This window comes from Oncorhynchus masou, chromosome 2, assembly GCF_036934945.1.
Source record: "Oncorhynchus masou masou isolate Uvic2021 chromosome 2, UVic_Omas_1.1, whole genome shotgun sequence".
NCBI lineage: Eukaryota > Metazoa > Chordata > Actinopteri > Salmoniformes > Salmonidae > Oncorhynchus > Oncorhynchus masou.
In genome coordinates this window covers 14,790,085-14,808,377 of record NC_088213.1, presented here as the reverse complement: position 1 = coordinate 14,808,377, position 18,293 = coordinate 14,790,085, and the positions used below count along the sequence as shown (strand labels likewise).

The following is an 18,293-nucleotide window of genomic DNA, read 5'->3' as shown; positions in this document are numbered from 1 at the left end:
CTACTGCAAGACTTGATGCCGCGTGTCGGCAACATTGTTACGCTCCTCAAAGTAAGAAAGTAGCCAGTTTGCGCTGTTGTTTTATTTCGCCTCAAGTAGACTTGTAACAAACTGGCGACATTTGTAGCAGCTGGCTAAATACGGCTTGCTACTTAGCTCACGTAGCTTCACTCCGCAACAGCTGATCTGACCTCAAACATCCTACCGATGGAAACGTACGGCTACGTGTGCGTTCTGCTCCTCTGCTCTTGTGTCGTGCTCGGTAAACCAACGCTAAGAAAAGAACGGGTCCACCACGACCCGTTAGAACTAATTAAACAAGCCAACGAAGACAACCAGAGCTTCCAATTCGATCATGAGGCCTTTCTGGGAAAGGAGGACGCTACTACTTTCGACCAGCTTACCCCGGAGGAGAGCAAAGACAGGCTTGGGTAAGGTTCCCCTGCAGACACTAGAGATACATGTGATACAATGCAGGGTCACTAAAGTGCAAAACTAGTTGAAAGACGACAGTTTATTCGGCTATTCTCGGTTCCATTATTCTCTGATAACTCTTCACGTTGGTGTCTTTGCGTCGCGAGGATCTCTATCTGGACAGCAAGCGGTGGTGACGCAACCAACCTCTGGTGCGTAATGTGAGCTATTGTCGCATGTCTCCACTGTTATGGGCCGCCTTAGTGGGTCACAATAGTCGCATATTCCTGTTAATGTATTTCGTGGTATCTTGGCTTTGGGTTATTAAAATTTCACAACTCGCCCAAGTGGTGCCTGAGACGTTTGCATGCTAGCAGACCCGCATGATATAACGGTACATTATTACGCTTTTAAATGTAGAGCGAGTGCTATTCGCTCACACACATTCCCCGGTCATATTATAATTGCAGAGTGCAGTTCTTAATTATGGATAATGCATTAAAGAAGCAAGAGGAGGTTTTGTGGTGTTGAGAGAGTTGGATAAAAGTTGAGAACCACGAGCAGAATCTTGTTCGGGGGTTTTAAATGTGTGTGGGAACCCATGGAACGTGTCAACGGCCGTGTGTTATTTCATAGAGAGACCTGTCTAGCTTCCTGTAGTTCTGTTTCATCTTTGCCACTGTTCAAATGACATGTTGGCTCTATGTTACTACACACGTTGGCTGAAATGGGCATAGGTTGTGTTGGCCCTTCTCCCTGAGAATTCCCTTTCCTGAATCGCATTGAGTGGGAGGACCCTCTTAACATCACAACGTGGCAACCAAGATAGATATAAATAAGTTTACCCTCGTTGGTGGAAAACTAACTTCCTAAATATAACACACACAATATTATTTAGGCACAAGTTCCTCCCAAAGCAAACATGTAACTCAATAATTTTTTATTCTCTCATCGCTGGCTGACAGTATTTATAAACTGATAGTGTTGTTTTACTAGAATGACTGCTTACTTATGCCCCTAAAGACATCAGCTCATGTCTCGGTTACCTTTTCTAAAGGAAATATATGGTCCATTATATTAAACTGCACCTATGTATGGCTGTGCATTATAATGAAAGGAAATGAACGATATACTATAGCAGTGTTTGTGTGCCCTCTGTATCCCACAGTAAGATAGTGGACCGGATAGACGGTGATGGAGATGGCTATGTCACCATCACTGAACTGAAGGCCTGGATCAAGCGGGTGCAGAAGCGTTACGTCTACGAGAACGTGGCCAAGGTGTGGACGGATTACGACCTCAACAAAGACAACAAGATCTCGTGGGATGAGTACAAGCAGGCTACCTATGGCTACTACCTGTGTAAGATATGATATGACCTGCTTATGACATGTTCTGTAAGATATGATATGACCTGCTTATGACATGTTCTGTCAGATATGACCTGCTTATGACATGTTCTGTCAGATATGACCTGCTTATGACATGTTCTGTCAGATATGACCTGCTTATGATATGTTCTGTCAGATATGACCTGCTTATGACATGTTCTGTCAGATATGACCTGCTTATGACATGTTCTGTCAGATATGACCTGCTTATGACATGTTCTGTCAGATATGACCTGCTTATGACATGTTCTGTCAGATATGACCTGCTTATGACATGTTCTGTCAGATATGACCTGCTTATGACATGTTCTGTCAGATATGATATGACCTGCTTATGACATGTTCTGTCAGATATGACCTGCTTATGACATGTTCTGTCAGATATGACCTGCTTATGACATGTTCTGTCAGATATGACCTGCTTATGACATGTTCTGTCAGATATGACCTGCTTATGACATGTTCTGTCAGATATGACCTGCTTATGACATGTTCTGTCAGATATGTTATGACCTGCATATGACATGTTCTGTCAGATATGCTATGACCTGCTTATGACATGTTCTGTCAGATATGCTATGACCTGCTTATGACATGTTCTGTCAGATATGACCTGCTTATGACATGTTCCGTCAGATATGACCTGCTTATGACATGTTCTGTCAGATATGACCTGCTTATGACATGTTCTGTCAGATAAGATATGACCTGCTTATGACATGTTCTGTCAGATATGATATGACCTGCTTATGACATGTTCTGTCAGATATGATATGACCTGCTTATGACATGTTCTGTCAGATATGATATGACCTGCTTATGACATGTTCTGTCAGATATGATATGACCTGCTTATGACATGTTCTATCAGATATGATATGACCTGCTTATGACATGTTCTATCAGATATGATATGACCTGCTTATGATATGTTCTGTAAGATATGACCTGCTTATGACATGTTCTGTCAGATATGATATGACCTGCTTATGACATGTTATGTAGCTGTTTCGACTGAAGATTCAATCAAATCCTCACCTCTCTCCTCTCTGGTTGTCTGACCCATGGCCCCTCTCTCCTCTCTGGTTGTCTGACCCATGGCCCCTCTCTACTCTCTGGTTGTCTGACCCATGGACCCTCTCTCCTCTCTGGTTGTCTGACCCATGGACCCTCTCTCCTCTCTGGTTGTCAGACCCATGGACCCTCTCTCCTCTCTGGTTGTCTGACCCATGGCCCCTCTCTACTCTCTGGTTGTCTGACCCATGGCCCCTCTCTACTCTCTGGTTGTCTGACCCATGGACCCTCTCTCCTCTCTGGTTGTCTGACCCATGGACCCTCTCTCCTCTCTGGTTGTCTGATCCATGGACCCTCTCTCCTCTCTGGTTGTCTGACCCATGGCCCCTCTCTCCTCTCTGGTTGTCAGACCCATGGCCCCTCTCTCCTCTCTGGTTGTCAGACCCATGGCCCCTCTCTCCTCTCTGGTTGTCTGACCCATGGACCCTCTCTCCTCTCTGGTTGTCTGACCCATGGACCCTCTCTCCTCTCTGGTTGTCAGACCCATGGACCCTCTCTCCTCTCTGGTTGTCTGACCCATGGACCCTCTCTCCTCTCTGGTTGTCTGACCCATGGACCCTCTCTCCTCTCTGGTTGTCTGACCCATGGACCCTCTCTCCTCTCTGGTTGTCTGACCCATGGACCCTCTCTCCTCTCTGGTTGTCTGACCCATGGACCCTCTCTCCTCTCTGGTTGTCTGACCCATGGACCCTCTCTCCTCTCTGGTTGTCTGACCCATGGACCCTCTCTCCTCTCTGGTTGTCTGACCCATGGACCCTCTCTCCTCTCTGGTTGTCTGACCCATGGACCCTCTCTCCTCTCTGGTTGTCTGACCCATGGACCCTCTCTCCTCTCTGGTTGTCTGACAGCTAACAATATCACACCTTCCATTCAAATTCATGACTGACCTAGTTATTTAAGCCAGCATCTCTACTTCAGTTGTTTGAACACCAACCACTTGTTTGTCTTTCCTCCAAGCTAACCCAGAGGAGTTTGAAGAGGCCACAGACCAGTTCAGCTTCAAGAAGATGCTGCCCAGGGACGAGAGGAGATTTCAAACAGCTGATCTGGATGGAGATCTGGCAGCTGATAGAGAAGAGTTCACCTCCTTCCTCCACCCAGAGGAGTTTGACCACATGAAGGACATCGTGGTCCTGGTTAGTGTTCCAAATCTGACCTGAGATGTCTAGTGTTGGCCTGGATGACCAGCCTGTTTCTGCTCCCTTAGCAAAAATTAGTTGGCTAATGCAGAAACTCTCACATGGGTTGTGGTAATGTATCAGTAGATGGAGAAACCGCAAACTCCACAGCAGCCTAGAAAACGGATTTGAGAACCTCTGAACTTGTTATGGGATTAAGTTTAAACAAAATGTAGTAAATCAGGGCTGTATTTGAGAAGCAGCTTGAAACCCTGAGTTATGTGAAAAGTTCACAGCTGTATTGAAAACTCCTCATCGTACTCTATAGATGAGTTGACTGGCTTTCTGAAAATGTTTTGTAGTTCTTGGAACAGATGAGAGTTTCTGTGAAATCTGTTTCTGTCTGATGTCCCACTAGGAGTGCTCTGCATTCAGATCCCGCTCTCTAATGACACTTAACTCAGCCTGGAAATTCTGTGTAGATGTTTTGGAACAGGTCTCGTGGGACAAACCGACCCATGCCACTTAAATATAAAACTGACAGCGCTGAACAGTCGCGTGGCAAACATGGAGAAACTAATGCACTCGGCTTCTGTCTTCATGAAAATTGTAATACCCACTTGACAGAGTTAATTATTGATGGTTCATTTTTCAGAAATGTTTCTGGGTTGCCTCTTGGTCAGTGTTGTCTTCATTGAGTGTGGTGATCACACCTTGTGGTTGTAGTCAATAGGGGCAGTCTTTCCAAGTCAGACCCAAGCCATGACCGTTAGGTCACATCCATGTTGTTATTATTGGGTAATATGACGTGCCTACTCCCTACCATAGTAGGCCCATAACCCCTATACCACTCTAGTGTTGCAGAGGAGATGAACCCCTATACTACTGGTGTTGTAGAGGAGATGAACCCCTATACTACTGGTGTTGTAGAGGAGATGAACCTCTATACTACTGGTGTTGTAGAGGAGATGAACCTCTATACTACTGGTGTTGTAGAGGAGATGAACCTCTATACTACTTGTGTTGTAGAGGAGATGAACCTCTATACTACCTAGTGTTGTAGAGGAGATGAACCTCTATACTACCTAGTGTTGTAGAGGAGATGAACCTCTATACTACTTGTGTTGTAGAGGAGATGAACCCCTATACTACCGGTGTTGTTGAGGAGATGAACCTCTATACTACCGGTGTTGTAGAGGAGATGAACCTCTATACTACTGGTGTTGTAGAGGAGATGAACCTCTATACTACTGGTGTTGTAGAGGAGATGAACCCCTATACTACTGGTGTTGTAGAGGAGATGAACCCCTATACTACTGGTGTTGTAGAGGAGATGAACCTCTATACTACTGGTGTTGTAGAGGAGATGAACCCCTATACTACTGGTGTTGTAGAGGAGATGAACCCCTATACTACTGGTGTTGTAGAGGAGATGAACCTCTATACTACTGGTGTTGTAGAGGAGATGAACCCCTATACTACTGGTGTTGTAGAGGAGATGAACCCCTATACTACTGGTGTTGTAGAGGAGATGAACCTCTATACTACTGGTGTTGTAGAGGAGATGAACCTCTATACTACTGGTGTTGTAGAGGAGATGAACCTCTATACTACTGGTGTTGTAGAGGAGATGAACCTCTATACTACTGGTGTTGTAGAGGAGATGAACCCCTATACTACTGGTGTTGTAGAGGAGATGAACCCTATACTACTGGTGTTGTAGAGGAGATGAACCTCTATACTACCGGTGTTGTAGAGGAGATGAACCTCTATACTACCGGTGTTGTAGAGGAGATGAACCCCTATACTACTGGTGTTGTAGAGGAGATGAACCCCTATACTACTGGTGTTGTAGAGGAGATGAACCTCTATACTACTGGTGTTGTAGAGGAGATGAACCTCTATACTACCGGTGTTGTAGAGGAGATGAACCTCTATACTACCGGTGTTGTAGAGGAGATGAACCTCTATACTACCGGTGTTGTAGAGGAGATGAACCTCTATACTACCGGTGTTGTAGAGGAGATGAACCCCTATACTACTGGGGTTGTAGAGGAGATGAACCCCTATACTACTGGTGTTGTAGAGGAGATGAACCCCTATACTACTGGTGTTGCAGAGGAGATGAACCCCTATACTACCGGTGTTGTAGAGGAGATGAACCCCTATACTACCGGTGTTGTAGAGGAGATGAACCCCTATACTACTGGTGTTGTAGAGGAGATGAACCTCTATACTACTGGTGTTGTAGAGGAGATGAACCCCTATACTACTGGTGTTGTAGAGGAGATGAACCTCTATACTACTGGTGTTGTAGAGGAGATGAACCCCTATACTACTGGTGTTGTAGAGGAGATGAACCCCTATACTACTGGTGTTGTAGAGGAGATGAACCTCTATACTACTGGTGTTGTAGAGGAGATGAACCTCTATACTACTGGTGTTGTAGAGGAGATGAACCCCTATACTACTGGTGTTGTAGAGGAGATGAACCTCTATACTACTGGTGTTGTAGAGGAGATGAACCCCTATACTACTGGTGTTGTAGAGGAGATGAACCCCTATACTACTGGTGTTGTAGAGGAGATGAACCTCTATACTACTGGTGTTGTAGAGGAGATGAACCTCTATACTACCGGTGTTGTAGAGGAGATGAACCCATATACTACCGGTGTTGTAGAGGAGATGAACCTCTATACTACCGGTGTTGTAGAGGAGATGAACCTCTATACTACTGGTGTTGTAGAGGAGATGAACCTCTATACTACTGGTGTTGTAGAGGAGATGAACCCCTATACTACTGGTGTTGTAGAGGAGATGAACCCCTATACTACTGGTGTTGTAGAGGAGATGAACCTCTATACTACCGGTGTTGTAGAGGAGATGAACCTCTATACTACTGGTGTTGTAGAGGTGATATCCTAGATGAGTCCTGCTATGGAGAGGTCTATATTAATTATGTTCTATATTTTAATAACACATGTTTATTATTAGTCATCCAGTTCCCAGGGTAAGTGGTCTTTCATCTTTCAGTAGGATCAGCAGGGGCATTTATAACCTGCTTGAAGCATGGTGTATGTATGTGTGTGTGTTGTCACCGGCCTGTGACAGTGTGAAGCTGTTTTGGCTGGTAAGGGGGGTGACTGCATTTTGAGGTAGTGATGGCATTCCCCTCTTCTTACAACTGCTAAAGTTCCAACCTGAAGCCTCGTTCACATTACCCATAAGCGCTCTTGGCTTGCTTGACTTGCTATAAAGTTAGAGAAACAAGTTGAGGAAAGAAAAAGTAACGAAACATAACATGTTTCATCACCTGAAACAATATATTTATCCTGTCTTGAATAAAAAGGTCATATTTTGCAATATCCCAAAATAAATGCAATCTCTGAGGAGAGACAGGGTATCCTCCATTTTGCCTTACAAAACACTACACTGGTCGGTTCAGTAGCAGGGCAAGACTCCGTGAAGATGACGTAGGGCTTAATGAAATAAGTCACGATGTAAACGGGGCATTAGGGAGTCCGTCACGACATCTTCTCTTAACAACTGCACAACCTTAGAGAGGCAGTCATGCAAATAGAAGTTAAATCCCAAACGATGGAATACAACAGAAGGATTGTGCAATGTTGACAAGATGAGTTGTCACTGTAAACATACCTAAGAGACTGTATAGGGATGGCTCACAACTTTAAAAACATACCTAAGAGACTGTATAGGGATGGCTAACTTTAATAACATACCTAAGAGACTGTATAGGGAACAACTTTAATAACATACCTAAGAGACTGTATAGGGATGGCTCACAACTTTAAAAACATACCTAAGAGACTGTATAGGGATGGCTCACAACTTTAATAACATACCTAAGAGACTGTATAGGGATGGCTCACAACTTTAAAAACATACTAAGAGACTGTAAGAGACTAACATACCTAAGAGAGGGATGGCTCACAACTTTAAAAACATACCTAAGAGACTGTATAGGGATGGCTCACAACTTTAAAAACATACCTAAGAGACTGTATAGGGATAAAAACATAAGAGACTGTATAGGGATGGCTCACAACTTTAACTTTAAAAACATACCTAAGAGACTGTATAGGGATGGCATCACTGTATAGGGAACTTTAAAAACATACCTAAGAGACTGTATAGGGATGGCTCACAACTTTAAAAACATACCTAAGAGACTGTATAGGGATGGCTCACAACTTTAAAAACATACCTAAGAGACTGTATAGGGATGGATGGCATACCTAAGAGACTGTATAGGGAACTTTAAAAACATACCTAAGAGACTGTATAGGGATGGATACCTAAGAGACTGTATAGGGATGGCTCACAACTTTAAAAACATACCTAAGAGACTGTATAGGGATGGCTCACAACTTTAAAAACATACCTAAGAGACTGTATAGGGATGGCTCACAACTTTAATAACATACCTAAGAGACTGTATAGGGATGGCTCACAACTTTAAAAACATACTAAGAGACTGTATAGGGACACAACTTTAAAAACATACCTAAGAGACTTAAAAACATTTCCTCATCAATCTACACACAATACCTCATAATGACAAAGCAAAAATAGTTTTTTAGAACTTTTAGCAAATGTACATTTAAAAAAAACACACAAACTGGTTCCTAATTGCCATAAGTATTCAGAACCTGATTTGGGAAGGCACACACATGTCTACATAAGGTCCCACAGTTGACTGTGCATGTCAGAGCAAAAACCAAGCCCCGAGGTGGAAGGAATTGTCCGTAGAGCTCCGAGACAGGATTGTGTCGAGGTACAGATCTGGGGAAGGGTACCAAAAAATGTCGGCAGCATTGAAGAACCCCAAGAACACAGTGGCCTCCATCATTCTTAAATGGAAGAAGTTTGGAACCACTAAGACTCTTCCTAGAGCTGGCCACCCGGCCAAACTGAGCAATCGGGGGAGAAGGGCCTTGGTCAGGGAGGTGACCAATAACCCGATGGTCACTCTGACAGAGCTCCAGAGTTCCTCTTTGGAGATGGGAGAACCTTCTAGAAGGACTACCATCTTCTCTGCAGCACTCCACCAATCATGCATTTATAGTTGAGTGGCCAGACGGAAGCCGCCACTCAGTAAAAGGCACATGAAAGCCTGCTTGGATTTAGCTAAAATGCAAAGGATTCTCAGACAATGGGAAACATGATTCTCTGGTCTGATGAAACCAAGATTGAACTCTTTGGCCTGAATGCCAAGTGTCGCGTCTGGAGGAAACCTGGTACCATCCCTACGGTGAAGCTTGGTGGTGGCAGCATCATTCTGTGGGTATGTTTTTCAGCGACAGTGACTGGGAGACTAGCCAGGATTGAAGGAAAGATGAACGGAGCAAAATACAGAGAGATTCTTGATGAAAACCTGCTCCAGAGCGTACCTCACAGGGTCGAGGGTTCACCTTCCAACAGGACAACGACCTGAAGCACACAGCCAAGACAACGCAGGAGTGGCTTTGGGACAAGTCTCAATGTTCTTGAGTGGCCCAGCCAGAGCCCGGACTTGAACCCAATCGAACACCTCCTGGAGAGACCTAAAAATAGCTGTGTAGTAACGCTCCCCAACCAACCTGACACAGCTTGAGAGGATCTGCAGAGAAGAATGGGAGAAACTCCCCAAATACAGGTGTGCCAAGCTTGTAGCGTCATTCCCAAGAAGACTTGAGGCTGTAATCGCTGCCAAAGGTGCTTCAATTAAAGTACAGAGTAAATGGTCTGAATACTTATGTAAATGTAATATGTCTGTTTTACATTTTTTTATACATTTGCTAAGATTTCTAAATCTGTTTTTGGTTTGTCATTATAGGTTATTGCGTGTAGATTGATGATGGGGGAAACTATTTAGTCCATTTTAGAATAAGGCTGTAAAGTAACAATGTGGAAAAAGTCAAGGGGTCTGAATACTTTCCTAATGCACTGTATATACAATCCATTCTTCCAGATAAACAGCTGGTTAGATATATCTCAAATTACGCAAGTAAAGCAACCATAGATTGTTCCAAAGGAAGTGTGTAAAATCTCATCTCTGAAAACAGACATGGTCTCTAATCCAGGAGGTTAGCTGATCATCAGCAGTGGCTGTGTAATCGTTGTGTCACTCTGCCAGCCCAGCTGTAAGCAGAGCCTCGTAGCTCGACTCATACTGCCTGGGGCTGTGTGTTTTATCTTTTATTACTGTCAGTAGTGAGAGTCCCACTGCCATTGACCTCTGTGTCCCCCTTTTATGACATCATTGCCTGTTTTTGCGTGCAGGAGACTCTGGAGGACATTGATAAGAATGGAGACGGACATGTGGACGAGGATGAGTATATTGGTGAGTTGGGGAGGCGTGACTGGGGTTGACACTGCATCAGAAGACTAACCCTTCATGAACACAGGTTACAGGTCATTTTCACTCACTTCATAATTTTTATTTATTTATTTTTCCTTTTTCAGTGGAATTTCCTTTTTTTTACACACGAGGACAGGTCTACCCTCATTTTAATGCAAAACTATTTTTAACCAATTTGTGTAATTATTTTCTCCACAAACTATATCATGTTCTTATGGTATATTGGAAGTGTTTACAAGGTTTGGTGTTAGTATCTCCTGGGTCTTCCAGACTAGAGGAAGAGTTCCTAATACAAGATGTGGGCAACCCCATGAGCTCTGTGACCTGATTAGGAATCAAAGGCCTGTTTGTTGGTTGCTTTGGGAAACTCTGCTGTGACGCTGCAGTCTGCTGACTTAGTCTCAGTCTGCCTATTCAAGGATTCCACTGTTCCTTTTTGGTTGTGTTTTTACAGGAATATCCACTTAGAAACTGCTTAGAAACATCACATAGCTTGTATACCGTTAGTAGAGTTTTGATTACAGGTCCTTATAGTAAATGACTTCTACAGGGAATGCAGATGAACAAACAATGATTTACAACATTTTTACTAATGGTTAACAAACTATTTGGTTACGGTTAGTTACTTAGTTACGAAAGCATACTTTCAAACAAAGTGTTCGCTTTTGACCTTCCTGAGTATGTCATCCCATATCTTCCTGTGTCATTGCAGCGGACATGTTTTCCCATGAGGAGGGCGGTCCAGAACCAGACTGGGTCAGAACGGAGCGAGACCAGTTCTCTGACTTCCGGGACCTGAACAAGGACGGAAAGATGGACGTGGCGGAGATTCGCCACTGGATCCTGCCCCAGGACTACGATCACGCCATGGCAGAGGCCCGACATCTGGTCTACGAGTCAGACCAGGACAAGGTAGTGATCCTATAACCTAGTCTACGAGTCAGACCAGGACAAGGTAGTGATCCTATAACCTAGTCTACGAGTCAGACCAGGACAAGGTAGTGATCCTATAACCTAGTCTACGAGTCAGACCAGGACAAGGTAGTGATCCTATAACCTAGTCTACGAGTCAGACCAGGACAAGGTACTGATCCTGTAACCTAGTCTACGAGTCAGACCTGATCCTATAACCAGTATGAGTCAGACCAGGACAAGGTACTGATCCTATAACCTAGTCTACGAGTCAGACCAGGACAAGGTACTGATCCTATAACCTAGTCTGAGTCAGACCAGGACAAGGTTGTGAGGACAGACCAGGGTGATCCTGTGATCCGAGTCAACCTGTCATAGTCTGAGTCAGACCAGGACAGGTAGTGATCCAGGATAACCTAGTCTAGTCTGAGTCAGACCAGGACACGGTACTGAGGTCTGAGTCAGTGATCCTGAGTCAGATAGGACTACTGATCCTGTAACCTAGTCTGAGTCAGACCAGGACAAGGTACTGATCCTATAACCTAGTCTACGAGTCAGACCAGGACAAGGTAGTGATCCTATAACCTAGTCTGAGTCAGACCAGGACAAGGTACTGATCCTGTAACCTAGTCTACGAGTCAGACCAGGACAAGGTAGTGATCCTGTAACCTAGTCTACGAGTCAGACCAGGACAAGGTAGTGATCCTGTAACCTAGTCAACGAGTCAGACCAGGACAAGGTAGTGATCCTGTAACCTAGTCTGAGTCAGACCAGGACACGGTACTGATCCTATAACCTAGTACGAGTCAGACCAGGACAGGACAAGTCAGACCAGGACAAGGTAGTGATCCTATAACCTAGTCTACCTGTCGAGTCAGACCAGGACAAGGTAGTGATCTAGTCTGAGTAACCTAGTGATCTAGAGTCAGACCAGGACAAGGTACTGATCCTGTAACCTAGTCTACGAGTCAGACCAGGACAAGGTATTGATCCTATAACCTAGTATGAGTCAGACCAGGACAAGGTACTGATCCTATAACCTAGTCTACGAGTCAGACCAGGACAAGGTACTGATCCTATAACCTAGTCTGAGTCAGACCAGGACAAGGTTGTGATCCTTTAACCTAGTCTACGAGTCAGACCAGGACAAGGTAGTGATCCTATAACCTAGTCTGAGTCAGACCAGGACAAGGTAGTGATCCTGTAACCTGAGTCAGACCAGGACACGGTCTGATCCTATAACCTAGTCTACGAGTCAGACCAGGACAAGGTAGTGATCCTGACAACGAGTCAGACCAGGACAAGGTAGTGATCCTGTAACCTAGTCTGAGTCAGACCAGGACAAGGTAGTGATCCTGTAACCTAGTCTGAGTCAGACCAGGACAAGGTAGTGATCCTATAACCTAGTCTGAGTCAGACCAGGACAAGGTAGTGATCCTGTAACCTAGTCTGAGTCAGACCAGGACAAGGTAGTGATCCTATAACCTGAGTCAGACCAGGACAGTCTGATCCTGTAACCAGGACAGACCAGGTAGTACTGATCCTGTAACCTAGTCTACGAGTCAGACCAGGACAAGGTAGTGATCCTATAACCTAGTCTGAGTCAGACCAGGACAAGGTACTGATCCTGTAACCTAGTCTACGAGTCAGACCAGGACAAGGTAGTGATCCTGTAACCTAGTCTGAGTCAGACCAGGACACGGTACTGATCCTATAACCTAGTCTACGAGTCAGACCAGGACAAGGTAGTGATCCTGTAACCTAGTCAACGAGTCAGACCAGGACAAGGTAGTGATCCTATAACCTGAGTCAGACCAGGACAAGGTAGTGATCCTGTAACCTAGTCAACGAGTCAGACCAGGACAGGACAAGTCTGAGTAGGTACTGATCCTATAACCTAGTCTACGAGTCAGACCAGGACAAGGTAGTGATCCTGTAACCTAGTCAACGAGTCAGACCAGGACAAGGTAGTGATCCTATAACCTAGTCTACGAGTCAGACCAGGACAAGGTACTGATCCTATAACCTAGTCTGAGTCAGACCAGGACAAGGTAGTGATCCTATAACCTAGTCTACGAGTCAGACCAGGACAAGGTACTGATCCTATAACCTAGTCTGAGTCAGACCAGGACAAGGTAGTGATAACCTAGTCTACGAGTCAGACCAGGACAAGGTAGTGATCCTATAACCTAGTCTACGAGTCAGACCAGGACAAGGTACTGATCCTATAACCTAGTCTGAGTCAGACCAGGACAAGGTAGTGATCCTATAACCTAGTCTAGTCAGACCAGGACAATACTGATCCTATAACCTAGTCTACGAGTCAGACCAGGACAAGGTAGTGATCCTATAACCTAGTCTACGAGTCAGACCAGGACAAGGTACTGATCCTATAACCTAGTCTACGAGTCAGACCAGGACAAGGTAGTGATCCTATAACCTAGTCTACGAGTCAGACCAGGACACGGTACTGATCCTATAACCTAGTCTACGAGTCAGACCAGGACAAGGTAGTGATCCTATAACCTAGCTACGAGTCAGACCAGGACAAGGTACTGATCCTATAACCTAGTCTACGAGTCAGACCAGGACAAGGTAGTGATCCTATAACCTAGTCTACGAGTCAGACCAGGACAAGGTACTGATCCTGTAACCTAGTCTACGAGTCAGACCAGGACAAGGTACTGATCCTGTAACCTAGTCTACGAGTCAGACCAGGACAAGGTAGTGATCCTGTAATCTAGTCTACGAGTCAGACCAGGACAAGGTACTGATCCTGTAACCTAGTCTACGAGTCATACCAGGACAAGGTACTGATCCTATAGCCTAGTCTGAGTCAGACCAGGACAAGGTAGTGATCCTATAACCTAGTCTACGAGTCAGACCAGGACAAGGTACTGATCCTATAACCTAGTCTGAGTCAGACCAGGACAAGGTAGTGATCCTATAACCTAGTCTACGAGTCAGACCAGGACAAGGTACTGATCCTATAACCTAGTCTACGAGTCAGACCAGGACAAGGTAGTGATCCTATAACCTAGTCTACGAGTCAGACCAGGACAAGGTAGTGATCCTATAACCTAGTCTACGAGTCAGACCAGGACAAGGTAGTGATCCTATAACCTAGTCTACGAGTCCTGATCCTATAACCTAGTCTACGAGTCAGACCAGGACAAGGTAGTGATCCTATAACCTAGTCTACGAGTCAGACCAGGACAAGGTACTGATCCTGTAACCTAGTCTACGAGTCAGACCAGGACAAGGTAGTGATCCTATAACCTAGTCTATGAGTCAGACCAGGACAGGTACTGATAACCTAGTCTACGAGTCAGACCAGGACAAGGTACTGATCCTCTAACCTAGTCTGAGTCAGACCAGGACAAGGTAGTGATAACCTAGTCTGTCAGACCAGGACAAGGTACTGATCCTATAACCTAGTCTGAGTCAGACCAGGACAAGGTAGTGATCCTATAACCTAGTCTACGAGTCAGACCAGGACAAGGTACTGATCCTATAACCTAGTCTACGAGTCAGACCAGGACAAGGTAGTGATCCTATAACCTAGTCTACGAGTCAGACCAGGACAAGGTACTGATCCTGTAACCTAGTCTACGAGTCAGACCAGGACAGGGTACTGATCCTATAACCTAGTCTACGAGTCAGACCAGGACAAGGTACTGATCCTGTAACCTAGTCTACGAGTCAGACCAGGACAAGGTAGTGATCCTGTAACCTAGTCTACGAGTCAGACCAGGACACGGTACTGATCCTATAACCTAGTCTACGAGTCAGACCAGGACAAGGTAGTGATCCTATAACCTAGTCTACGAGTCAGACCAGGACAAGGTACTGATCCTGTAACCTAGTCTACGAGTCAGACCAGGACAAGGTACTGATCCTATAACCTAGTCTACAAGTCAGCCCAATATGACAAACGATTGTTTAAGTTTTCACTCCTCTTTACCAATTTTCTGGCTGGTAATATTATGTAGGACACTTTTTTTATAATGTCTTAGCTGTCAAAATGGAGGGATTGAATTTCAAGTGTTAGTTCTTTAGTGGTAGGAGATCTAATCGACTCTTTGTAAACCTGACTGGGTTCTCTCTTCTCAGGACACAATGCTGACCAAGGAGGAGATCCTGGAGAACTGGAACATGTTTGTAGGAAGTCAGGCCACCAACTATGGAGAAGACCTGACCAAGAACCATGATGAACTCTGAGCATAGTTTATTGTTGTGTTTGTGGCAGGGCGGTCGGACCTCAGCTGAGCATCGTCAACCTCGACCACAAACTTGTCTGGTCCTCAGCCTTATCCTGCTAAATGTCATCCGTTGAACACAAACATAGTTCCAACGCTGCAGTAACCCCCCCGAGGGGAGGGGCCAAGGAATAGTCTGTTCCTACCACTGACGGTCCAGGTCCTCCTGAGCGGCTGGACCGGGTTTGGTCCTGTTTCTGACATTTAGGAACAGTGATTGACCACACCCAACCTCCTTGCGACTGCCTTTGACGTTGCTTATCAGCCAGACTCCCATCTGGTTTAGCAGCCTTTTACATCTCTATACACAGATCATCACATCACCATATTTGACCGTTTGATCATTTCCCTTATTGTCTTTTCTTTCAACCTTACATGATTTTAGCAGAGATGAGAACATAGGGTTGATCTTCAGGAATATTTGATTTGATTGTGGTTCCAATGTGAAAACGAAGCACAACCTAGAATACTCTAATTCTATTTATTTAGTCATTTAACTTGAGGAGGTGAAGAAGCCTGGGATGTATAAGAGTTAGACAGAGGTCAATGTGTGTTTACGAAGGCTGCCTACTTGTTGAACTTGTCAGATATCACTACACACGTTGTTTTTATACAGTGGACACATATGTTGTTTTTGTTTTGCTGGCCAGTAAAGACTATTTTATAAATCAGATATTTTGTGTAGTGCTCTTGGATTTGCGAGCTTCCTGTTGTTTTAGGATCTCTTACTAACACCCATCTAAATGATATGCTCTTTGCACGCATCTTTTCCCTATACAGTCTGTGAAAACATTCATTTTAATCACTTTTGCTTAGTTCGCTTGTTTGTTTTATACACTTAAGGCCTGTGTAAAAATGTAATATGAGTTTCATGCAAAATAACCAGGCCATTGTCATGATGAAAATGTAAGTTTAGCCTTTTCGTTGTTATGGGAGTTTTGGAGTGATGTAAAATGACTTGAAACGCAGAAGAGGGGTTCCAGAGTACTGTATGTGTGTCCTCCATTACCTCAAAGCTGCTTCTCATATTGACACTATTGTTCACGTCGTAAGATGGGACTTCCTGTTAGATCACTTCCTCTTGTACCATGCCAAATGTACTCCCTTGTGTATATTCATGTTTTAGAAAAAGAAACCAATTTTCCCATTCTTGTCTAGTTTGTATCTCTATGACGACTCACATATTTTTTTATATGTACCTTTTTTTCTCTGTATGAGAAGTTAAGCCAAGGTTTGTCTCTGTATGAGAAGTTAAGCCAAGGTTTTTCTCTGTATGAGAAGTTAAGCCAAGGTTTGTCTCTGTATGAGAAGTTAAGCCAAGGTTTTTCTCTGTATGAGAAGTTAAGCCAAGGTTTTCTCTGTATGAGAAGTTAAGCCAAGGTTTGTCTCTGTATGAGAAGTTAAGCCAAGGTTTGTCTCTGTATGAGAAGTTAAGCCAAGGTTTTCTCTGTATGAGAAGTTAAGCCAAGGTTTTTCTCTGTATGAGAAGTTAAGCCAAGGTTTGTCTCTGTATGAGAAGTTAAGCCAAGGTTTGTCTCTGTATGAGAAGTTAAGCCAAGGTTTGTCTCTGTATGAGAAGTTAAGCCAAGGTTTGTCTCTGTATGAGAAGTTAAGCCAAGGTTTTTCCAGAACCTAGGAATAAACCTAGAGAGGAACCAGGCTATGAGGGGTGGCCAGTCCTCTTCTGGCTGTGCCAGGTGGAGATTATAACAGAACATGGCCAAGATGTTCAAATGTTCATAAATGACCAGCAGGGTCAAATAATAATAATCACAGTAGCTGTCGAGGGTGCAACAGGTCAGCACCTCAGGAGTAAATGTCAGTTGGCTTTTCATAGCCGATCATTGATAGTATCTCTACCACTCCTGCTGTCTCTAGAGAGTTGAAAACAGCAGGTCTGGGACAGGTAGCACGTCCGGTGAACAGGTCAGGGTTCCATAGCCGCAGGCAGAATAGTTGTAACTGGAGCAGCAGCACGACCAGGTGAACCGGGAACAGAAAGGAGTCATCATGCTAGGTAGTCATGAGGCATGGTCCTAGGGCTCAGGTGCTCTGAGAGAGAAAAAGAAAGAAAGAGAATTAGAGAGAGCATACTTAAATTCACACAGGACACCGGACAGCAGAAATACTCCAGATATAACAGACTGACCCTAGCCCCCCGACACAAACTACTGCAGCATAAATACTGGAGGCTGAGACAGGAAGGGTCAGGAAACACTGTGGCCCCATCCGATAATACCCCCGGACGGGGCCAAACAGGCAAGATATAACCCCACCCACTTTGACAAAGCACAGCCCCCACACCACTGGAGGGATATCTTCCACCACCAACTTACCATCCTGAGACAAGGCCGAGTACAGCCCACAAAGATCTCCGCCACGGCACAACCCAAGGGGGGCGCCAACCCAGACCAGAAGATCTGCTGTTACAAGTTGTTCCATATAGGTCTCTGCTAAGCTCAGTTGTAGGATTGGTACCTCTTGTTTGAGTTTAGGGCCTGGGAAAGGGTACAGTCATAAACACGGTCTGGCAGAGAGCTGGAGAGATTGGGTATCATTTGAAGCAGGACAAACACACAGAGAAACAAACACCAATTTAAACACCTTTCACATCCCACACACAAAATAGGCTTTATGTTTTTTCTGTCTGTGTCTTTCTGTCTGTCTATGTCTGTCTATCTGTCTGTGTCTGTCTGTCTGTGTCTTTCTGTCTGTCTATCTGTCTGTGTCTCTGTCTGTCTGTGTCTGTCTCTCTATCTCTGTC

At 44.6% G+C, this 18,293-nt stretch overlaps 1 protein-coding gene across 1 annotated transcript in view; it reads left to right on the top strand.

The window, feature by feature from the left end:
* Positions 1-16,678, top strand: part of rcn1 (reticulocalbin 1, EF-hand calcium binding domain) — a 16,801-nt gene extending 123 nt beyond the window's left edge. The window contains exons 1-6 of the mRNA XM_064988350.1: positions 1-431; positions 1,583-1,776; positions 3,837-4,015; positions 10,280-10,340; positions 11,071-11,270; positions 15,384-16,678. The exon at positions 1-431 is cut by the window's left edge and continues 123 nt beyond it. Coding sequence (XP_064844422.1) covers positions 208-431; positions 1,583-1,776; positions 3,837-4,015; positions 10,280-10,340; positions 11,071-11,270; positions 15,384-15,491 — 966 coding nt within the window. The 5' untranslated portion in view covers positions 1-207 and the 3' untranslated portion in view covers positions 15,492-16,678. The remainder of the gene's footprint in view (positions 432-1,582; positions 1,777-3,836; positions 4,016-10,279; positions 10,341-11,070; positions 11,271-15,383) is intronic.
* Positions 16,679-18,293: the final 1,615 nt, after the last annotated feature.